We start from the raw sequence: 24,588 nt of genomic DNA on the forward strand, positions 1-24,588 counted from the left end.
GGTTCTCTGAGACGCTTTATTAAGGATTTTTCTAAAATAGCTAAACCTTTGTCTAATTTGTTAAGTAATGACACACCAATTGAATTTGACCAAGAGTGTTTGGATGCCTTTGCGAGTTGAAGCAAGCTCTCATCACTGCACCAATCATGCAACCACCGATTGGAGCCTACCTTTTGAAATTATGTGTGATGCTAGCAACTATGCAATTGGGGCTGTTCTTGGTCAAAGAAAGGACAAAAGGCTTATGCTATTTATTATGCTAGTAGAACACTGGATGAGGCTCAAACAAATTATGCAACAACTGAAAAGGAATTTTTGGCAATTGTCTTTGCAATGGAAAAATTCAGACCTTACATTATTGACTCAAAGGTAGTTATATTTTCAGATCATGCAGCCATCGGTGTTGCTCAGTAAAAGGAGGCCAAACCGAGGCTCATTAGGTGGATCGATGCTACAAGAGTTTGATTTGGAGATTAGAGATAAGAAGGGAGCTGAAAATGTAGTTCTTGATAATCTTAGTAGGTTGAAATTGGATGGTGAAGAATTGGAATAAATACCTATTGATGAGTTTTTATTGGATGACAAACTATTCTCTATAGTTGCTAAACTACCTTTGTATGCAGAATTTTTTAATTATCTATCTTGTGTAGTTTTACATCTATGTATGACATGGCAACAAAAGAAAAGTTCTTGCATGAGGTGAAGTTTTATAGTTGGGATTACCCTTTTCTCTTTAGGAGGTGTTGTGATGTTCTAATTAGAAGATGTATTCCTGAAGAGGAAATCCAGAGTATTTTGCATCATTGCCATGCTTCTGATTATGGAGGACATTTTGGCATCTCTAAGACAGCTAGTAAAATTTTGCAAGCTGGTTTCTTTTGGCCAAATCTTTTTAAGGATGTGAGGAAATTTGTGTTGGATTGTGATAAAGGTCAAAGGAGTGGAAATTTGTCAAAAGAGATCAAATGCCCTAAATAATATTCTTGAAGTGGAATTATTTGATGTTGGGGAATAGATTTTATGGGGCCATTCCCTCCTTCATATGGTAATAGATACATCTTAGTTGGGGTTGACTATGTGTCAAAGTGGGTGGAAGCTATTGCAACTCCAACTAATGATGCTAGAGTGGTAGTAAAATTTTTGAAGAAATTTGTCTTGAGCAGATTTGGAGCTCCTAGGGCTATAATTAGTGATGGGGTTCCCATTTTCTAATAAGCAATTTGAGAGCTTAATGAGGAAGTATGGTGTAGTGCACAAGATAGCTACTCCATACCATCCTCAAACTTCAGGACAAGTTGAAATTTCTAATAGAGAGCTCAAGCATATTTTGGAGAAAACAGTGAACAATTCTATGAAAGATTGGTCTATCAAACTAGATGATGCTTTATGGGCATATAGGACTGCCTACAAAACCCCTATAGGAACTACTCCCTTTAGGTTGGTGTATGGTAAGTCTTGTCATTTACACTGGAGCTAGAACATAGAGCATATTGGGCCACTCAAACCTTGAATTTTGATCTTAAGCAAGCTGGTGAGAAAAGGTTGTTACAACTTAATGAGCTTGAGGAATTGAGGATGGATGCTTATGAAAGTGCCCGTATTTATAAAGAAAGAACTAAAGTTTGGCATGATAAGCATCTAAGGAAAAAGGAATTCAAAGAAGGTGATTCAGTTTTGTTGTTCAACTCAAGATTGAAATTGTTCCCTGGAAAACTCAAGTCAAGGTGGACTGGTCCATATAGAGTTTCTAAGGTTTTCCCTTATGGAGCAATAGAAATTTGGAGTGAAAAATCTGGGAATTTTAAGGTCAATGGGCATAGATTGAAACATTACATAACGGAGACCCAATACTAGGAGCAAGCTGTTACAAGCTCTCCAATCCCTCACCTCTTTTCAGTAAAATTCATGAAGAGTCCAGCTAAGGACTATAAATTAGCTCTCTTGGGAGGCATCCCAAGTCCTTTTATTTTGCTTTTGTTGATTTACTTTCATTTTCATTAATTTTGTTTTTATCTTAAATCTCCCCAAATTCAATTTTTGACATTGTTAAATTTTGTCTCTTGTAGATGTAATTCACTGAAGAAAGGCTGGTGAACTGTTGGGAAAGTAATTCTTAACTTGAAAAAAATTTTGTCCTAAAAAAGAACTGATAAGTTTTTCTTTGCATAACTGTCACGGGAGCTGATCACAGTTTATGCAGAGGAATGTACATTCTGCAGCAAAATGGCTTATGTTTTTGATGAGGCTGGATGTATTTAAATGGAGGAAGGTTGGTGAACTGCTGAAAGCTGCAATCTGGTTATTGCAAAGGAAAACTAAGTACATTCTGCAGAGCAGAAAAATAGAATCTGCAGCAGATCACTTGTGTTTTTGGTGAGGTTGGGTGAATAATTTTCTAATATTTGTGCTTCAAATGATATTATGGTGGTAAGTGAGTCATTTTTTGCAGTTTCGAGCTCCTTTGGGGTTGTAGGATTCAAGGTAGAAATGTTGCATTTTTCTTGGCAAATCTTGGAGACTTCATTTCATCATGTGTGGTTAGATGCAACTTCATACAGATTTTTTTTTTATGGAGTTTTATGTACTGAATGTTGATTTGCAGAATTTGAGTCAAAATGGCATAGCTCTCAAAGGTCTTTTACGTAAAATCCATTTTACATGCTTGTGTGATGCACTTTTGATGAACTTTGAATATATTGATGTGTTTTTGATGAAAATTTCTCATGGTATGTGTTTCCTAGAATTATATTTCATCATTCTCGGGTATTTTTCACACTTGCAATTCATGTTCTATTGCATTCTTGATTTTGTTGAATTGCGCATAAGCAACTGCATAGCTTATGCGATCCTGCATAACCAAAATTCTTGCCATTTTTCACCTTTATTGCAAGTGCATAAGGAGAGTGCATAGCTTATGCAACTCTGCATAACCTCATTTTGTCAAATTTCATATCTGTTAAAACTTGCATAAGGTGAGTGCATGACTTATGCACTTCTGCATAACTTCAATTCCTTCATTTTCTCTCTCTGCCGAAGCTTGCATAAGGTGAGTGCATGACTTATGCATACGCATAACCAAAAATCCAAAACTCCAATTCTGCCGAAGGTTGCATAAGCAGAGTGCATAACCTATGCACTTTTGCATGACCAGAAACCCAGAAAAATCATTCTTGCCGAGGGGTGCATAAGGAAGGTGCATAAGTTATGCACTTTCGCATAACCAAGAACTCCAAAAATACAACCTTGCCGAGACTTGCATAAGCAATGTGCATAGCCTATGCACTTCTGCATAACCAAAATTCTGAATTTCAAAACCTGCCGCAGAGTGCATAAGCAGAGTGCATAGCTTATGCACATCTGCATGACCACCAACCCAAATTCAAAAAAAAAAATTGCCGCAGAGTGCATAAGCAGAGTGCATAGCTTATGCACATCTGCATGACCCAATTTTCTGAAAAACCATTCTTGCCGAGAGATGCATAAGGGGAGTGCCTAACTTATGCACTCCGCATGACTTCGCTCCTCACCATTTCAGTCACCAAACATGCATAAGGACGATTGCATAACCTATGCACTTGTGCATAAGCATTTCTGAAATTTATATCCTTTTGAAACATGTACAAAAGAGTGCACAGGTTATGCATAAATCATTTTCCCCTTATGCAGTCTCCTTCAACCCGATTCAAATTCATTTTCAAGAAAGAACATTCCCACCACCTCCACTTCCCGACTCTTGAACCCCACGACCGCCCTTCAACCTTCATTCTTTCCGGCATTCTCGTCTCTCTCCCATCTTCTCCACCAGCTCTCATCACAAAAACCCTAAATCCCCTACATTTTCATTTCCCCTATCTCTTCTCCAATCGGCCATGGATTCCCCTCCACCTTCACGCCCTGCCTCTCCTCGCGAAGTCTCTCCATTGTCTTCGATACACCCCCCTTTCAATCCTCCACCACAAACGACACCACCACCACCTCCACCAACCACATACAAACGCAAAATTAGGTCCAAATCCATGCGACCCATGTCCTCTGCTCCTCCTCTGTCCAAACGCAAAGACCCACCCACCCCATTTTGAGCCACCTCCTAAAAAGCCAAAAGCTCCAGCCTCTACACCTTCTTCCAAGAAAAGACAATTTCAGACCCCATGTGTATCAAAGTTACCCTGGCCTCTCCCTGATACAATTCAAAAAGCCGCTTTCAAAAGACTCAAAGATAGAAGGGTACAACCTACTAGGTATATATCTGCTGATGCTCTACAATCTCTGGGTTTATTTGACAATGTAGTTGCATTACTTGACGGTATGGGTTGGACAGAATTTGTGCATAAGCAAGAGGTAGTTTATCCAATTCTAGTTTTGGAGTTTATTTCTTCATTCTCTGCTACCCTCAACTTGCATGATGTAGACCATAAGCCAATTATGACATTTAGATGCTTGGGGCAAAATAGAGAGCATCATTGGATCAATTTCATAGCATTTTTGGTTTTGCAATTGATGGGTTCTTTAGAGTACCACATCTTTGGAGTAGAGGTAGCCAATAAGGGCATCTGGAATCTGCCCAATTTTGGAGAATCATAACAAACCAACCTCAAACCTTCTCTGTGGTAGGTCCAAAACATCCCAAATCCTTGACCACACTTAGGTTTATTCATAGGTGATGGCTAGCACCATATTGGGCGGAGGGACTAGTTACGTGTCGTGGGCAAATCTGAACTATTTATGTTATGGTGTGCATTTCACAAAGTTAGGGTGTCTCGTGTTACTTCTTTTGCGAACATGTCTGCATATTGCCACCAAATCCATTGGTGACATTGTTTTGGGTGGACTCATTACTGTCATAGCCAAGCATTTTGGCTTTAATCTGCAGAGCACTCAAATCCAGCACTTGAGGACACTTCCTATTTTTGACTGCACACTTAACCAAAAAATGGTTCCATTTATCATATTTTGATACTGGCCACCCTGCAGCAGAAACTGAGCCTATTGCACAACCAGAAACCCAACCTTTCACACGGTCCCACAGCACCCTACTACACCTACCCCACCCCCTCAGCCTACTCAGGACACTCCAGCTACCTCTGCTCAGCCCATTCCTCCTACAGCTGAACCTACCTCATCCACAGCACCTCCTCCATTCAACACTAAAGCCTTATTCACCTACCTTGACAGGCTTAGTGATGATATCTACTTTGTGGATAGGAAGCTTGACAGTGGTCTTGATACACTAAAGGATCGTCATGATCAACTATTTGACCTTGTCATGGAAACCAGGGACAAACAGAAAGAACTGAAGGAGATGGTGAAGCAACTCATGATCTTTCTGGGCATGCCACCCCCACCTCCATCACCTCCTCCTGCACCATCATTTCGACAGCCGGCAGCAGCCACCAGCCCCTTAGCAACATCCTTGGACAAAGGAAAAACAATAGACATAGATTAGTGTTTAGTTTACTTTTGTTCAATCTTGTAGGACCTTTTCTTTGTAAATATGTTCAAACATTTATAGTTTGTTTTGGATTTTGTTGATTTGTTCTAAATTAGTTTCTTTTAAATTCTGTTTCTTTTGAAGTTTTATTGAATAGCTATTACATTAGTCTTCTTTGATTTTTATTGCACTTATTGCCTTTTTGTACATATTTGCCCATACTCTGTCTATATTTCCATACTTTTACTGCTGGTTGTACATTTCCCCTTGCAAATTCCCATGCAGCAGCTTTTTGTATACACTGCACAGCTATGAATTTCCTCATGCATAACCTTTGCATAGCCTGTGCAACTCTTTCTGCTACTTCTGCAGAACTGCACAGGTTGTATTTCCCTTATGCATAGCCTATGCAACATCTATTGCCTCTTATGCGACCGCATGGCTTATGCACCTTACCTATGCACATGTTCAGATGACACTTAACTCTGCATAACACATGCGACTTTTTATGCATCCCTTTAACTTGAATTCTCATACCAGGTAACTCTTTCTTTTTGTTCTTATTTTTACAATTCCTGGTCAATATTATTTGCTTTGAGTTTTGGATATCTACTGTTTGAGACATTGAGGACAATGTCTAATTTTGAGTTTGGGGGTGCACATTTTGATTTTTAGCTTTATTTTTCACATTTTGAGTATAAGAGCATCTCATCCCATTTCATTTACATATATTGTAAATATTTTACATATACATCCATACATACATATTCATTACACATTTATACACACATTATACATCACTTAGAAATTGTACAAATTGCATACAAATAGGCTTACTCCATTTAGTTCATGCATTACTCATTTTAGGAATCATACACCATGCATTAAAATCTTTTGCCAAATCCCTTGAGTATTGAAAATGTGCCTATGAGAGTGATTTGACTCACCTTTTAGTTGGGTTTGTGGATTGAAAGTTTCCTAAAAGGTGCAAGGTTTTGAAGTGTCTATCCCTTGCCTATATCTTCTTAGCCAAAAAGCCACCCAACTAGTCATTTGGAGATGGAAGTGTTTAGAGGGAATTATTGGATATAAGGTAGTCAAATGATGTCTCACCAATCCTAGAACAAATTTTCTAAACCTTTCAAGGCAAAATACCAGCTTGTACTTGAAAAGAGAGATGATTAGGCATTCTTTGATTTAAACCTTCTCATTTTAAACCTTTGGCCCTTTTTCCCAATTAAAAATTTATCCTTGCAAACCCCTTTGAGCCTTTTTGTCCCTAATTTTTCTTGAAACCCTTATTACTACCTAGCCAATGAACCAAACACTCCAACCCTTTTCATGAGAATAATTATTCATAATATTAGGTACATAAAATAAAAAAAAATAAAATAAAATACAATAAAAGGGAGAAGAAATACTTGTCACCTTGTAAAAGTGCTAGTATATGTGCTTTTCACTATTGCCATTCAAAATGAAAGAAATCCACCCAAAGTATTAAAAGAAATGAGTTTGGGGGTGGCATTTTTAGGGACAATCATCAAAAGAAAATACAAAATACAAGTTAAAGTATCAAAATGTCCCTCCATTTTTATGTGTTTTGTAAACTATGCTAGCACTTGACAATCCTCATTGTGTATTCTTCTCTCCCATATAAAAAAAAAAGAGAAAAAGAAAAAAAATATATAATAAAGTGTACCTTATGTTTCAAAATTGAAAATATTCTCATGCTTTGAATCCTTTTTACCTATCTTTCTTCTTAGTCTCATTTTGAACCCCATGGCCCCACTACATCCCTAAAAAGACCTTTGATCTCTTGATAGTACTAGCTACATTAGTGGAGATAGGAGTAGGGAATTTGCCTATGGGATTGAAAAATTATTCATTCATTCATTCAATTCCATCATTACATATGGAGACACTTTGACTATTGATTGTTCTAGAATTCCTTTTGAGCATGAAGACTTTTGATTGGTTGGTTTGGGGATTTGAATGATAATTGACTTGATGGCTAAGCGGTGAAAGCTTGGATAAGCATTAAATTCTTTGCATTTTGAAGGATGGGTACATGGATTGTTGGTATGGCTAAAGGTGTGTTAAGTTACCTTAATGAGTGATTTTCATAACTCTTTGGATAAGGCACCCTTAAAAACTTTGCACCACATTTTAAAGTTTGCTTGAGGACAAGCAAAAGCTTGAGTTTGGGGGTATTTGATGCACATATTTTGCATAGTCATTTAGGTCTAATTTCACAATCATTTTATTTGGTTATTAGTCATTTTTAACTAATTTCATTAGTTATTTAGTTAGTTTTCCATAATTGTCAACTTTGGATTAATTTGTAATTTTTGCTTTGTTTTGTAGGAAAAATGGTGTTTTTGAAGGACTAAAGAGAATTTTGCCATTGAGGAGTGTCTTCTACAGCAAAAAGATGCCAAAAGCAAGTTTTCAAGCTAAAATATGCATAGACCAAACTGTGCATAACTTGCCGAATAAGATATGCGATTACGCATAAGGAGGAAGAACACTGTTCAGAACCAGTAAATGTGCATAAGGAGTGCATAGCTTATGCACATTCTCACCTCCCTTATGCAGATTCACGAAATTGTGCATAACCTATGCACCAAGTCATGCGACTTCGCATAAGTGACCCCAGAACTGAAATCGCATAAGGGTGCATAACTTATGCAGTCCACTTATGCAGTCCCATAAAGAGTTCATTAATGAGCTGGCAGAAGATTCCCTTAATGTATTCCTCCTAGAACATACTATTTTAGGGCTCCATGTCAGAAAAATGCTATATATAGTCCCATTTTCTCATTTTAGAAAAAGAAAAAAAAAAGGAGCAAAGAAAGAAAGGAGGAGGCTAAGCAGAATTTGAGGAGTCATTTTCACCTTCCACACCATTTTTAACCAAGATTTGCAGATTTCTTCCTTGCTTTACATTTTTCCATATTTCTAGTGTTTAATTTCTTACTTCTTAGCTTAGATTAAAGCTTTATTTCCATTTAAACTCATCATAGCTTGTAAGCATTATGGATAGTGAGTAGTTTACTTTTGATTCTGGAGTAAGGGTTGTAATATTTGAGATATTTTGTGGATTTTGATTGGGTAATCCATATTTTGTGGTCTTAATGAGTTTTATTCATTTATTGTATGCTTAATGACATGCTTAATGTAGGATCCCATTGAGTAATGTTCTTAATCCATGGTTGAAGCACCGAAAGGAGAAGACCTTGTGATAGATAATCAGGAAATTGGACTTAATTAACTTAGACCTAGAAATAGGCTAAGGATTAAGAGGATTAACAGTTAATTAAAGAACTTAATGGGTCTTAATTAATTCTAAGTCCACGAAAGTAGGATTAGTTTGATTAAGGCACTCTTTGTCTCACTCGAAAGGGAATTCAAAGGATTTAAGGATTAATCTCCTTAAAACTCATAAGTTTCATAAGATTGGACAACCAATTTAAAATCCCAAAATAGCTCGAATATGAAATCCCGAACTCCGGAATCGCCTTTTTACCATTGTTAATTTCTAATCGAATTTAATCATTTGCCATTTTAAATATTGCCATATTTGAACTTGCTTATTTCAATTTGATGCAAATCTTAGTTTAATTAATACATTGTTGAATAGAATATTAAATTTGCACATTTAGATTTCATACTCCATTACCCATTAATTCATTATTTTAATTTCATAAATACTTTAATTTAGTCAACTTTTATATCAAAAATTCAATCATTAACACAACTCCTCGTGGGATCGATATTTTTCTATACTACTTGTACGACCCGTGCACTTGCGGTTGGGACGCATCAATTGCCCACCTGGCTTTGGTCCCATGGCAAGGGCACAATGAACCTGGGGTCACGTCCGCAGCTATCGAAAAAAAAAAAAAAAAGAATGACTATTGTTTTGAAAATAAAAAAAATTGCTACTGCCATACATGACTCTTCGCCAAGCTCCATTATGGTTGGCGTGCTTGAATATTTCTTTTTAAATTCGCAATAAAAGGAACGAAACAACCCCCTTTCCCTCCCCAATCAATTCCATATTCTTGTAATTGGGTTATTAAAAAAATTTATATTTACTAATAGGTGTTTAATATGAGTAATTTGACCCAATTATAAAACATAATTAGAGAGCCATTCCCACTTTATATTTTTTTATTGTTATCCTTGGCTAGATAAAATTTTCATTTTTTAAGAAAATTTATACGACATTTCATTAATAATATATAGGTGAGAAGATCATGAAATCCAATCAACTCCATCCCACCCATGTAATTATAATTTTATTAATTACACTAATTATAATCCTGTAATTTAGCTAGAAAGCGAAATGCTTTTTGGTTGAATTCTTGAACGAGGGGCAGCCTAGCTAGCTACTGTCTACGTCACATATGGTTCTCTTTCTTTGACTATAAAAATCTTCTGGGGATAAAAGACAAGAGAGGCAGAGGAATTTATTTCATCAATTGGGAACTTTAAGACTGTGAAGTAGGAACCAGAAGATATTGCCAACGCAACTCTGTATCTAGCAAGTGATGAATCCAAGTATGTGAGCGGGATCAACTTGGTGGTCGATGGAGGGTATCATGTCACTAATCCATCGTTTGCAATTGCAATGAAAAACTTGTGTTCTTAAGATAGCGTCTCATTTTTGAGATGGCGGTGCTTAATTTCTTCGGCTGTTTTTTTTCTTTTTTTTTTCCGCTTTATATGATCAAATCATTGAAGAAATACTGAATAAATATTGGAAATTTGGTCAAAAAATTTGCAGTCAAATTACATTAAAAAAATAAAAAAAAAATTAATCAGTTTTCTTTTAATATGTTTAACTTGATAATTTGTCATTAATAAAGACTACAATAATATTAAACATATGATATTTGAGAAATGTAAATGGAGATGTAAATGAGCTCATTGTTTTTTATTGAATCGTCAAGTATTCTTTATACCATTTATAAGAGAAAAATAAACCGCATGGAATATCTTTAACGTAATAAATTAATAATATTTTTTTAAAAAATTATCATATATTTATTTAAAAATTTATTTCTTATGATTAATATATTTATATAGTTAGTAATATTTAAATATTTTTAAGATTTTTAAAATTTTAATTTAAGTATCGCCAAAATTAAATAAAAAAATATGATCAAAATTTTCATACAGTGTAGTTAAAATTTTCAGTCATCATCTATTTAAAATCAGGTCATCATTTACTAATTTTTTTTGGCTTCACCGAATCCAACAAGTCATTAAAGGACCCGCTTGGTAATTTTCCCAATTTACATTATTAAAATTTGTGGGCACAACAAAAAAAAAAAAAAAAACAGAGTTGAGGACTTAGAAAATCTCATATTTCATTTTTTACATGATTAATTTTAATTTAAATTAAAATTAAAATTTTATAATTTTTAAAATATATCCCATTAATATAAAATTAACTATAACAATCATCTCTCGTCTTGACACGCCGGCCAAGGCCATATGTACATTCCGAATTGAAACAAAAGGATTAAACATGGATACGCAATAATTAGCTTGTATAATGTATAAATGGGGGCAGACATCAACCAACATATATAATATAATGTTTTAATTTGTTCATTTGTTTAACATATTATTCATAACAAGAAGCTTCCTTATTTGGATCACAATTGTTTCACCTATAGTCTAAATATTACAGTGACTCAAGAGAATAGGCTTTTCATTGCCATAGCAAAGGAGGGATTGGTAAGGCTAAATCCTCCATCGACCAATAGATTCACCCCGCTCACATACTTAGACTCATCACTTCCTAAATACAAAGCTGCCTCTGCTATATCTTCCTCTTCCAACACAACTTCTTTCAACGTAGCTGCAACAGAAACAGCTTCCTGGATCTTCTCCTTCTCCATTTCAATAAGCCCCATAGATTTCCTCATCATTGGGGTTGCAACTACAAATGGAGAAATAGTGTTGACTCTTATCCCATATTGCCCCAACTCCACGCACAGATTCTTGGCCAAACCAACCACTGCATGTTTTGATGCCACATATGGATGGGGGCCACCTGCGCAAGTCACTGAAAGAGCACTTGAAGTAAAGATAATACAGCCTTTCTTGGCAGGAATCATGACTCTGGCAGCATGTTTGGCTGCCAAGAAAGCACCAAACACATTGACATCGAAAACCCTTTTGAAATCTTCATTTTCTGTGGCTAAAATCATTGCACCTGAGTTGCCTGAAGTTGCAGCGTTGCTGAACATAATATCGAGCTTTCCATACCTGGAGACGGCCAAGTCCACAGCCTTTTGGACATCAGAATCACATGTTACATCACAATGGACATAGGAAAGAATTTCTTCTGAGCCAATTTCTTTGCAAAGAGAAAGGCCAAGCTCATCTTGAACATCAGCGATGACGACCTTGGCTCCTTGTTTAACAAACAGTCTTACACTGGACTCACCTATTCCACTGGCTCCCCCTGTTATCAAAGCCACCTTGCCCTCTAGCCTGCAAGAACATAAAAACGAAAATTAAATAGATTAAACTTTACATTTGCCAATCACAAAGAAAAATCTACAGGCTAATTTAGTTACCTCTTGGTGGAGTTTGTGCTCATCTTGATCTCCTACAACAGAGAGAGAATAGTTTTGAGGGAAATGAAGACAGTAATCCTGATCCTTTCTAGCTAAGATCGATTCAATATTTATTTAACTTGGCCTTTCGGAAATTGCAAATGACGTGATTATTGTATATGTTTGAACTTTGAACACATGAACTATTGGGAATTCTATCAAGCATTTATTATTGAAGATGAGATCAAACATTTCTTTGAAATTTTTTTTTTTTATATTAATTATTTGAACATAACATTTTATCAACGCCTTACAAGATGTCTCATTGAAAGTTTGCAACCAACAGGTTAATATATCCCAAAATTGATGTGATTTCGCATAAAAGACGAAAGGTCCGAAAAATTATTAGCTTCTAAAATTGATATTAAATTTAATATGGTCATGTGATGACAAAATGCTGAGAAAAGCAAAAGCTAAGAGCTTACTAATTAATTTAATTTTAGATGTTTAAGGATATTGACGTTTATTTTTAATTGACAATTTCACAAATAAGTTTTGGATGAAGTCGTTCACATAAAAAAATTTAATTTAATTTTAAAATATAAAAATTAAATTGTTAATTTTTAAAATTTATAATTAAACCATAATTTATTTCAAATAAAAAAAATTGAGGTCATGATTGTATTTCACTGGGGAAAAAAGTCATTAAAGTTGAATTCACACATTGCCATTTTTATATTGAAATGACATTTTTAAAATTAAAATAAATTATCCAACACTCAATAATGTTGATATTACTTTTTTATTATTTAAAAAAAATGAATCTTTATTAAAAAGCAGTTACTTTAATTTGTCTATTTTTTCAATTAACTTAAAAATTAATATTATTTATTTTTATTTTTAAATTACAATCTTAACACTTTAAATAGTATATTATAATTTTATTAAAATATTTTATATTAATAGCATAAAATATAAAATATTTATTTATTATGAAAAGAAATCACGTTTTTTATATTTAAAAATTTAAAATTTTAAGATTTTTTCTTTGTCCATAATAATAGTTACTTTATTATTTTGTAATTATATTTTTAAAATAATTTAATTTAATTTTTTTTATTTCAATAACAAATAAATAATATGATATAATAAATTAATTATTATATATCTATTTTAATAATATAATAAATAATATAATATATTAAATTAATAATTATATATTTATTTTAATACTAAAATAAATGATATAATGTAATAAATTTATAATTATAAATTTATTTTAATAAATATATAATTATTAATTATTTACATACCAAAATAACCACTAAATATAATTTTTTTTTATAGGTAAGAATAATTTTATTAATGAGATAAAATAAAAAAGTCAACATGTACAATACACCTAAGGATCATGAAGTAGCAGCAGAATAAAATAGGATACAAATCAAAACAGAGCTCAAAGAAGACCGAGAGAAGATCAAATAGCAAAAAAGCAGTAAACCCAACATCAAAACAAAACTAACGAAGCTGGTGCCTGTGATTGAGATCCCCAAAAACACTTCAACAACATCATAAAGCTTCCAAATCAACAGCAACAAATCATCAGAGGAGCAGCAAAATCTAAAGAGGAGGCTCCAGTGAGTAAGTTAGACCAAGAGCACTAAAGTCGAAGGCCTGATATGACAGCAAAGGTAACACATGACATACCAGCTCCAAAACTGAAGAACACTACAGCTAACCATAGTTTTATCAAGTATTTAATATAAATCAATTATTGTCGGCTAACTAGCAGCTATTAGCTACCTGCATCCAACAGCTCAAACTCGAGATTAAGCCCTTCGTTGCTATAGCAAACGATGGATTGGTAAGACTAAAACCTCCATCAACCACTAGATTGATACCACTTGCATACTTGGACTCATTACTTCCCAAATAAACGGCTGCCTCTGCTACATCTTCCGCTTCCAGTATTGCCTCTTTCAAGTTAGCCGCAGCAGAAATCACATTCTCCATGTCCTTCACTGGCATACTCATAGTTTTCCTTGCCTGTTGGGTTACAATTACATATGGAGAAATGCAGTTCACTCTTATCCCATATTGGCCCAGCTCCACACACAAGTTCTTGGCCAAACCAACCAGGGCATGTTTTGATGCCACATATGGATGCGGAGCCTGTGGGCAATTTACTGAGACTATACTTGAAGTAAAGAGAATACAGCCTTTCTTGGCAGGAATCATGACCCTGGCTGCATGTTTGGCTGCCAAGAAAGCTCCAAATAAGTTGACATCGAAAACCCTTTTGAATTCCTCATTTTCTGTGGATAAAATGCTAAGCTCCGCCTCTCCGGAAATTCCAGCATTACTGAACATGATATCGAGCTTTCCGTACATGGAGATAGCTAAATCCACAGCATTTTGGACATCAGAATCACATGTCACGTTACAATGGATACAAGAGATTATTTCTTCAGAGCCAAGTTCTCTGCAAATAGAATGACAAAGTTCATCTTGGATATCTGCAATCACAACCTTGGCTCATTGTTTAACGAACACCCTTGCACAGCACTCGCCTATTCCACTGGCTCCACCAGTTATTAAAGCCACCAAACCTTCTAGCCTGCAAGAATTAACAAGAATACCAAATTAAATCCATGAAAACTCGTTCAAGTTCTACTATACACTTCTATTTTGTTACCTCTTGGTGTTCGAAGTTTGGGAAGAAGTTGTGCTCATCTTGAATTTCCAGGATGGAATATGAACATAATTCTAATGCATTTGATTGATATATATGCTTCAGTATTAATCCAGCCTTTCAAGCTATAAAAATTCCTACGGTATAAAAACTTACTATTGGGAAGTGAACTAGTTCGGCCCTCCATTTTTGAAGCTGAGTATTTCTAAAAACAAACCCCATTTGCTGGTGCAGATGAGACTGAAATCCGCAAGTTAAATAATATATCATTCAGAGCAACTGCCTGCAAGTTTTGACTATTCTCGAAAGAGACAAAACCCAAATGGAAGGGCAATATTTCATTTTTAAATCTGCAAACAAATTGCATTTCATTATGCTAATAAGTTAAATGCCGTTGGAAAAAATAATTTGGAGAAAATTTTTTTGTTATTTTAATATTTAAATAATTAAAAATTATTAAATTTAATTTTAAATTAATTTTAATATTTTTTAATTAATATATTTAAAAAAATATTTTTTGACACTAATTTTAACAGTAACATTAAATAAATCCTAACTACTTTAAAAAAAATTTAAGTTTTAATTTAATCCTCAATACAAAAGGTAGCTTAGCTCAAAACTTCTTGATGACCTTCTTGATAGCTAGATGGTTTTAGAAATATTTATCATGCCCATTGTGAAATTAACTTGGCAACCGATCACTCAGAGAAGAGTTCCTTTGTCATCAATTGGGACATGGTTGTGAATGTTTTTGAACCTAATTAGATTGGATTAAATTAAACATAAATTATTATATCCAACATTGTTGGGATATGGGCTTATAATCTTTAGTCCAATTATTAAAATAAATTCCGTTAATAAATTTAAATTTAAAAATTATTTAAATTTATAATTGAAGTGTATATATCCACTAATATGAGAAGGGTTAGGGACTTGTATACTCCTAATCTTGGATTAATCATTTTATCCCATAAACATCTTTCAATAAATATAGGAAAACTGATTCAATTAAATTTGTTAATTAAATACTTCCATTTGACTGTTTTCATAGAAGTTCATCAATTTTTTATAGAAATTTTCCCAACTGGTAATCTATAAATAGTTTGATGGATAAATACTTCAATTTGGGTGAATGAATTTAACTGTTGAACTATATCACTGTGACCCTTAATGTTTCTGTGTGTAAAAATATATTATTTTTGGTCAGTAATTTTTTTTATTCTTTTATTTTTATTTCAAGATCGTATTTAGATGGGAATGTTATGATATATGCTTTTTTTAAGGGTAAATTATGATATATGTTTGACAATATAATTAATTAAAGGATTTAACTCTATACAGATTTTAGAATTATGAACCATAGAATTTAAATTATTGTCGAAATCAAATCACATAATTTAAAAAATTAGTAACAGGATTTAGGTTGCATGATTAGGCTGTTGAGCGAATCAAATTCCATGGCTATTCATGTGTCCTTGATTTGAAAATTTTAATTTGATTTATTTTTAATTTTTTATTTAATTTAGCTTAAAAATTTCAATTTAAGTTTAATTTAACTTAAAAAAATTAGTAAAAATTAAAATTTATGAGCTAATTTTTTTTTAATTCTAAACAAAACTTAAGAATTTCAATTTCTTAATTTTGAAACTAAATTTTTTGATTTAAACTTAAAAATTAAGAAATCTAATTTCTTGATTTTCTTGATTTTTAAGTTAAATTGAGCTTAAATTAAAATTTCTAAACTAAATTAAAAAATTTGAAAATTGATTAAATTAAACTTCCCCTATATAATTAAACTTTAAGCCAATTAGGTAGACAAAACTCTCAAGAATGAAAGAATTGGTCTAGCATACTATACCACACTTCTAACAAAAGTCTAGCAAAAACAATCACTAGATTATTACTAAATCACATGCAACATTGACTGAAAATTAAAGAAGCAACTACGATAAAATAAACGACTAAACTGTCAGTATCTAGAAAAATCCTGCACAAGGCTTGAGAAAAACTTCAACATTTGTTGTCCGCAATAGCTAGCCATGCATCTTTCTACTGCTCATGATCGAGTCTGCTCATTATGCATCGCATATCTCTATTACTTTCTGGATAATTACATGGACAGGCATAATGTAAAACAATCAACCAGGAATAGTTGGTCAAATTCAGCACCGGCTTTAGAACTTAGCTTCTCCCTCAATTCCTTATCATGATTTTTGAGATTGATCTTGGAGTTGTGCTCAGCTTCTTTTGTTTCATGCTTATAAGATATTTTATGCAAATACTTTAGACATGCTTCAAGAGGAAGAAGGGGTTCGCTGAAATCTCTGCCTAGGAAGTCTTCAATCTCCACCTGGTTATCAGAAAAAAAAATTGGAAATTTCATCAGTCCTTGATGCCAAAAACAAGAGGGAGAGTTCTCCCTAGAATAATCATCTTCGGTCTTCAATACTTCATAGAAGAAGCTTTCATCGAAAGGAAGGATATATGTATCCATATCAGAATTGTGTTCTATCAGACCAAAATATGGGTCTTGGTGTGAGAAAAAAGAAAAAGTGTCCAACCCCATTATGTTAGAGCACATGAAATTCATATGTATGAGAGTTGAGAGTCTAAGCAATGAGCATGCAAAAGATAATGACAAGAAATACTAAGAGAGGGAGTAAGGAATAATGCAAAACATATGGCTAGAAATTTTTATATTTATAAGCATCGGGTTTTAGCTTAATCATGAGGGTTTTATGTTTCCTATAAGGATTAAAATTACTTAGCTGACCTACTGTTACAAGGCTTGTGTTTATTGCAAGGAATTGAATTTCTATTTCTCTGTGGCCGCGTTTTTTCTTTTCTTTTTTTTTTCTAATTGAATTATTATCATGATAATTATCCTTCAAAATTTCTATTAGTATATTTCCATCCCAAGAGTTGGTGTTTTGTGAGTGTTAGAATTATGACTCAAAATCCTAGTAAGATGTGAACATATCTTTTCCTAATCTGAGTAGGAGAAATATTTTTCAATAGGATGGAGCAATATTTTTTATATAAAGTAGAACTCTTATTTTAGCGTTATTTTAATATTTAAATAATTAAAAATTATTAAATTTAATTTTAAATTATTTTTAATATTTTTTAATTAATATATTTAAAAAAACATTTTTCTAACACTAATTTTAACAGTAATATTAAATAAATCCTAACTACTTTAAAAAAATTTTAATTTTTAATTTAATCTTCAATACAAAGGGTAGCTTAGCTCAAAACTTCTCGATGACCTTCTTGATAGCTAGATGGTTTTAGAAATATTTATCATGCCCATTGTGAAATTAACTTGGCAATTGATCACTTAGAGAAGAGTTCCTTTGTCATCCATTGGGACATGATTGTGAATGTTTTTGGCGCTAATTAGATTGGGTTAAATTAAACATAAATTATTATATCCAACATTGTTGGGATATGGGCTTATAATCTTTAGTCCAATTATTAAAATAAATTCCGTTAATAAATTTAAATTTAAAAATTATTTAGATTTATAATTGAAGTGAGAGCCTTACTATATATATCCACTAATATGAGAAGGGTTAGGGACTTGTATACTCCTAATCTTGGATTAATCATTTTATCCCATAAACATCTTTCAATAAATATAGGAAAACTGATTCAATTAAATTTGTTAATTAAATACTTCCATTTGACTGTTTTCATAGAAGTTCATCAATTTTTTATAGAAATTTTCCCAACTGGTAATCTATAAATAGTTTGATGGATAAATACTTCAATTTGGGTGAATGAATTTAACAGTTGAACTATATCACTGTCACCCTTAATGTTTTTGTGTGTAAAACTATATTATTTTTGGTCAGTAATTTTTTTTTATTCTTTTATTTTAATTTCAAGATCGCATTTAGATGGGAATGTTATGATGTGTGTTTATTTATTTATTTATTTATTTTAAGGGTAGGTTATGATATATGCTTCACAATGTAATTAATTAAAGGATTTAGCTCTATACAATTTTTAGAATTGTGAACCGTAGAGTTTAAATTGTTATTGAAATCAAATCACATAATTTAAAAAATTAGTAACAGGATTTAGGTTGCATGATTAGGATGTTGAGCGAATCAAATTCCATGGCTATTCATGTGTCCTTGATTTGAAAATTTTAATTTAATTTATTTTTAATTTTTTATTTAATTTAACTTAAAAATTTCAATTTAAGTTTAATTTAACTTTAAAAAAATTAGTAAAAATTAAAATTTATGGGCTAATGTTTTTTTTATTTAAAACAAAACATAAGAATTTCAATTTCTTAATTTTGAAACTAAATTTTTTGATTTAAACTTAAAAATTAAGAAATCTAATTTCTTGATTTTCTTGATTTTTGAGTTAAATTGAGCTTAAATTAAAATTTCTAAACTAAATTAACAAATTTGAAAATTGGTTAAATTAAACTTCCCCAATATAATTAAACTTTAAGCCAATTACGTTGACAAAACTCTCAAGAATGAAAGAATTGGTTTAGCATACTATACCACACTTCTAACAAAAGTCTAGCAAAAACAATCACTAGATTATTACTAAATCACATGCAACATTGACTGAAAATTAAAGAAGCAACTACGATAAAATAAACGACTAAACTGTCAGTATCAAGAAAAATCCTGCATAAGGCTTGAGAAAAACTTCAACATTTGTTGTCCGCAATAGCTAGCCATGCATCTTTCTACTGCTCATGATCGAGTCTGCTCATTATGCATCGCATATCTCTATTACTTTCTGGATAATTACATGGACAGGCATAATGTAAAACAATCAACCAGGAATAGTTGGTCAAATTCAGCACCGGCTTTAGAACTTAGCTTCTCCCTCAATTCCTTATCATGATTTTTGAGATTGATCTTGGAGTTGTGCTCAGCTTCTTTTGTTTCATGCTTATAAGATATTTTATGCAAATACTTTAGACATGCTTCAAGAGGAAGAAGGGGTTCGCTGAAATCTCTACCTAGGAAGTCTTCAATCTCCACCTGGTTATCAGAAGAAAAAATTGGTAATTTCATCAGTCTTTGATGCCAAAAACAAGAGGGAGAGTTCTCCCTAGAATAATCATCTTCGGTCTGCAATACTTCATAGAAGAAGCTTTCATCGAAAGGAAGGATATATGTATCCATATCAGAATTGTGTTCTATCCGACCAAAATATGGGTCTTGGTGTGAGAAAAAAGAAAAAGTGTCCAACCCCATTATGTTAGAGCACATGAAATTCATATGTATGAGAGTTGAGAGTCTAAGCAATGAGCATGCAAAAGATAATGACAAGAAATACTAAGAGAGGGAGTAAGGAATAATGCAAAACATATGTCTAGAAATTTTTGTATTTATAAGCATCGGGTTTTAGCTTAATCATGAGGGTTTTATGTTTCCTATAAGGATTAAAATTACTTAGCTGACCTACTGTTACAAGGCTTGTGTTTATTGCAAGGAATTGAGTTTCTATTTCTGTGGCCGCGTTGTTTTTTTTTTTTTTCTAATTGAATTATTATCATGATAATTATCCTTCAAAATTTTTTTTAGTATATTTCCATCCCGGGAGTTGGTGTTTTGAGAGTGTTAGAATTATAACTCAAAATCCTTGTAAGATTTGAAGAAACTTTTTCCTAATCTGAGTAGCAGAAATATTTTTCAATAGGACAGAGCAATATTTTCTATATAAAACAGAACTCTTATTTTAGTGTTATTTTAATATTTAAATAATTAAAAATTATTAAATTTAATTTTAAATTATTTTTAATATTTTTTAATTAATATATTTAAAAAAATATTTTTCTGACACTAATTTTAACAGTAATATTAAATAAATCCTAACTACTTTAAAAAAAAAATTTAATTTAATCTTCAATACAAAGGGTAGCTTAGCTCAAAACTTCTTGATGACCTTGTCGATAGCTAGATGGTTTTAGAAATATTTATCATGCCCATTGTGAAATTAACTTGGCAACCGATCACTCAGAGAAGGCTTCCTTTATCATCCATTGGGACATGGTTGTGAATGTTTTTAAAGCTAATTAGATTGGGTTAAATTAAACATAAATTATTATATACAACATTGTTGGGATATGGGCTTATAATCTTTAGTCCAATTATTAAAATAAATTCCGTTAATAAATTTAAATTTAAAAATTATTTAGATTTATGATTGATGTGAGAGCCTTACTATATATATCCACTAATATGAGAAAGGTTAGGGACTTGTATATTCCAAATCTTGGATTAATCATTTTATCCCATAAACATCTTTCGATAAATATAGGAAAACTAATTCAATTAAATTTGTTGATTAAATACTTCCATTTGACTGTTTTCATAGAAATTCATCAATTTTTTATAGAAATTTTCCCAACTGGTAATCTATAAATAGTTTGATGGATAAATACTTCAATTTGGATGACTGAGTTTAACAGTTGAACTATATCACTGTCACCCTTAATGTTTTTGTGTGTAAAACTATATTATTTTTGGTCAGTAATTTTTTTTTATTCTTTTATTTTAATTTCAAGATCGCATTTAGATGGGAATGTTATGATATGTGTTTATTTATTTATTTATTTATTTATTTTAAGGGTAGGTTATGATATATGCTTAACAATGTAATTAATTAAAGTATTTAGCTCTATACAATTTTTAGAATTGTGAACCGTAGAGTTTAAATTGTTATTGAAATCAAATCACATAATTTAAAAAATTAGTAACAGGATTTAGGTTGCATGATTAGGATGTTGAGCGAATCAAATTCCATGGCTATTCATGTGTCCTTGATTTGAAAATTTTAATTTAATTTATTTTTAATTTTTTATTTAATTTAACTTAAAAATTTCAATTTAAGTTTAATTTAACTTTAAAAAAATTAGTAAAAATTAAAATTTATGGGCTAATGTTTTTTTTATTTAAAACAAAACATAAGAATTTCAATTTCTTAATTTTGAAACTAAATTTTTTGATTTAAACTTAAAAATTAAGAAATCTAATTTCTTGATTTTCTTTATTTTTGAGTTAAATTGAGCTTAAATTAAAATTTCTAAACTAAATTAACAAATTTGAAAATTGGTTAAATTAAACTTCCCCAATATAATTAAACTTTAAGCCAATTACGTTGACAAAACTCTCAAGAATGAAAGAATTGGTTTAGCATACTATACCACACTTCTAACAAAAGTCTAGCAAAAACAATCACTAGATTATTACTAAATCACATGCAACATTGACTGAAAATTAAAGAAGCAACTACGATAAAATAAACGACTAAACTGTCAGTATCAAGAAAAATCCTGCATAAGGCTTGAGAAAAACTTCAACATTTGTTGTCCGCAATAGCTAGCCATGCATCTTTCTACTGCTCATGATCGAGTCTGCTCATTATGCATCGCATATCTCTATTACTTTCTGGATAATTACATGGACAGGCATAATTTAAAACAATCAACCAGGAATAGTTGGTCAAATTCAGCACCGGCTTTAGAACTTAGCTTCTCCCTCAATTCCTTATCATGATTTTTGAGATTGATCTTGGAGTTGTGCTCAGCTTCTTTTGTTTCATGCTTATAAGATATTTTATGCAAATACTTTAGACATGCTTCAAGAGGAAGAAGGGGTTCGCTGAAATCTCTACCTAGGAAGTCTTCAATCTCCACCTGGTTATCAGAAGAAAAAATTGGTAATTTCATCAGTCCTTGATGCCAAAAACAAGAGAGAGAGTTCTCCCTAGAATAATCATCTTCGGTCTGCAATACTTCATAGAAGAAGCTTTCATCGAAAGGAAGGATATATGTATCCATATCAGAATTGTGTTCTATCCGACCAAAATATGGGTCTTGGTGTGAGAAAAAAGAAAAAGTGTCCAACCCCATTATGTTAGAGCACATGAAATTCATATGTATGAGAGTTGAGAGTCTAAGCAATGAGCATGCAAAAGATAATGACAAGAAATACTAAGAGAGGGAGTAAGGAATAATGCAAAACATATGTCTAGAAATTTTTGTATTTATAAGCATCGGGTTTTAGCTTAATCATGAGGGTTTTATGTTTCCTATAAGGATTAAAATTACTTAGCTGACCTACTGTTACAAGGCTTGTGTTTATTGCAAGGAATTGAATTTCTATTTCTGTGGCCGCGTTGTTTTTTTTTTTTTTTCTAATTGAATTATTATCATGATAATTATCCTTCAAAATTTCTATTAGTATATTTCCATCCCGGGAGTTGGTGTTTTGAGAGTGTTAGAATTATAACTCAAAATCCTAGTAAGATTTGAAGAAACTTTTCCCTAATCTGAGTAGCAGAAATATTTTTCAATAGGACAGAGCAATATTTTCTATATAAAACAGAACTCTTATTTTAGTGTTATTTTAATATTTAAATAATTAAAAATTATTAAATTTAATTTTAAATTATTTTTAATATTTTTTAATTAATATATTTAAAAAAACATTTTTCTGACACTAATTTTAACAGTAATATTAAATAAATCCTAACTACTTTAAAAAAATTTTAATTATTAATTTAATCTTCAATACAAAGGGTAGCTTAGCTCAAAACTTCTTGATGACCCTGTGGATAGCTAGATGGTTTTAGAAATATTTATCATGCCCATTGTGAAATTAACTTGGCAACCGATCACTCAGAGAAGACTTCCTTTGTCATCCATTGGGACATGGTTGTGAATGTTTTTGAAGCTAATTAGATTGGGTTAAATTAAACATAAATTATTATATCCAACATTGTTGGGACATGGGCTTATAATCTTTAGTCCAATTATTAAAATAAATTCAGTTAATAAATTTAAATTTAAAAATTATTTAGATTTATAATTGATGTGAGAGCCTTACTATATATATCCACTGATATGAGAAAGGTTAGGAACTTGTATACTCCTAATCTTGGATTAATCATTTTATCCCGTAAACATCTTTCAATAAATATAGGAAAACTAATTCAATTAAATTTGTTAATTAAATACTTCCATTTGACTGTTTTCATAGAAGTTCATCAATTTTTTATAGAAATTTTCCCAACTAGTAATCTATAAATAGTTTAATGGATAAATACTTCAATTTGGGTGAATGAGTTTAACTGTTGAACTATATCACTGTGACCCTTAATGTTTTTGTGTGTAAAACTATATTATTTTTGGTCAGTAATTTTTTTTTATTCTTTTATTTTTATTTCAAGATCGCATTTAGATGAGAATGTTATGATATGTGTTTTTTTTTTTTTTTTAAGGGTAAGTTATGATATAAGCATCGGGTAAGTTATGATATTTATAAGCATCGGGTTTTAGCTTAATCATGAGGGTTTTATGTTTCCTATAAGGATTAAAATTACTTAGCTGACCTACTGTTACAAGGCTTGTGTTTACTTCAAGGAATTGAATTTTTATTTCTCTGTGGCCGCGTTTTTTTTTTCTAATTGAATTATTATCATGATAATTATCCTTCAAAATTTCTATTAGTATATTTCCATCTCAGGAGTTGGTGTTTTGAGAGTGTTAGAATTATGACTCAAAATCCTAGTAAGATTTGAAGAGATATTTTCCTAATTTGAGTAGTAGAAATATTCCTCAATAGGATAGAGCAATATTTCCTATATAAAGTAGAATTCTTATTTTAGTGTTATTCCTAAATTGAGTGGGACTCCTAATCAAATTAGGATTGAGGGAATTAAAACTATAAATAGGAGAATGGTGGAAAGGGTCATTCGGCTTTCAGCTCATGGAGTGAGACTTTTGCCCATTGTAGAGAGGAGCCTTGTCAATTGCTGAGGATTTGGCTCTGCCCATTGATGAGAGACATTTGCCCATTGCAGTGGAGAGAGTCTTCGGCCTAAGGTGGAGTAAGGACATAGAATTCAAG

The 24,588-nt window shown here is 31.9% G+C and overlaps 2 protein-coding genes across 2 annotated transcripts; both read right to left on the reverse strand.

Annotated features, from left to right (window-relative positions):
* Window positions 1-11,026: 11,026 nt before the first annotated feature.
* LOC110639705 (short chain aldehyde dehydrogenase 1-like) lies at window positions 11,027-12,193 on the reverse strand. Its single transcript, XM_021790758.2, has 2 exons — window positions 12,025-12,193; window positions 11,027-11,938 (listed from the first exon to the last, which is right to left on the reverse strand). The coding sequence occupies exons 1-2, from the start codon at window positions 12,045-12,047 to the stop codon at window positions 11,134-11,136; spliced, it is 828 nt and encodes a 275-aa protein (XP_021646450.2). The 5' UTR covers window positions 12,048-12,193; the 3' UTR covers window positions 11,027-11,133.
* Window positions 12,194-13,356: 1,163 nt separating this feature from the next.
* Window positions 13,357-14,874, reverse strand: LOC110639698 (short chain aldehyde dehydrogenase 1-like). Its single transcript, XM_021790747.2, has 2 exons — window positions 14,699-14,874; window positions 13,357-14,620 (listed from the first exon to the last, which is right to left on the reverse strand). Exon 2 carries the CDS (start codon window positions 14,392-14,394, stop codon window positions 13,789-13,791), a length of 606 nt encoding a protein of 201 aa, XP_021646439.2. The 5' UTR covers window positions 14,395-14,620; window positions 14,699-14,874; the 3' UTR covers window positions 13,357-13,788.
* Between the last annotated feature and the right edge of the window lie 9,714 nt (window positions 14,875-24,588).

The sequence above is a fragment of the Hevea brasiliensis genome, chromosome 3 (genome assembly GCF_030052815.1).
Source record: "Hevea brasiliensis isolate MT/VB/25A 57/8 chromosome 3, ASM3005281v1, whole genome shotgun sequence".
In the NCBI taxonomy this organism is placed as follows: Eukaryota; Viridiplantae; Streptophyta; class Magnoliopsida; order Malpighiales; family Euphorbiaceae; genus Hevea; species Hevea brasiliensis.

Coding starts and splice junctions, on each gene's coding strand:
- LOC110639705 (XM_021790758.2), bottom strand. CDS start 12,047: ATGAGCACAAACTCCACCAAGAG. Junction 11,939..12,024: donor AGCACAAACTCCACCAAGAG/GTAACTAAATTA, acceptor ATGTTCTTGCAG/GCTAGAGGGCAAGGTGGCTT.
- LOC110639698 (XM_021790747.2), bottom strand. CDS start 14,394: ATGTACGGAAAGCTCGATATCATGTTCAGTAATGCTGGAATTTCCGGA.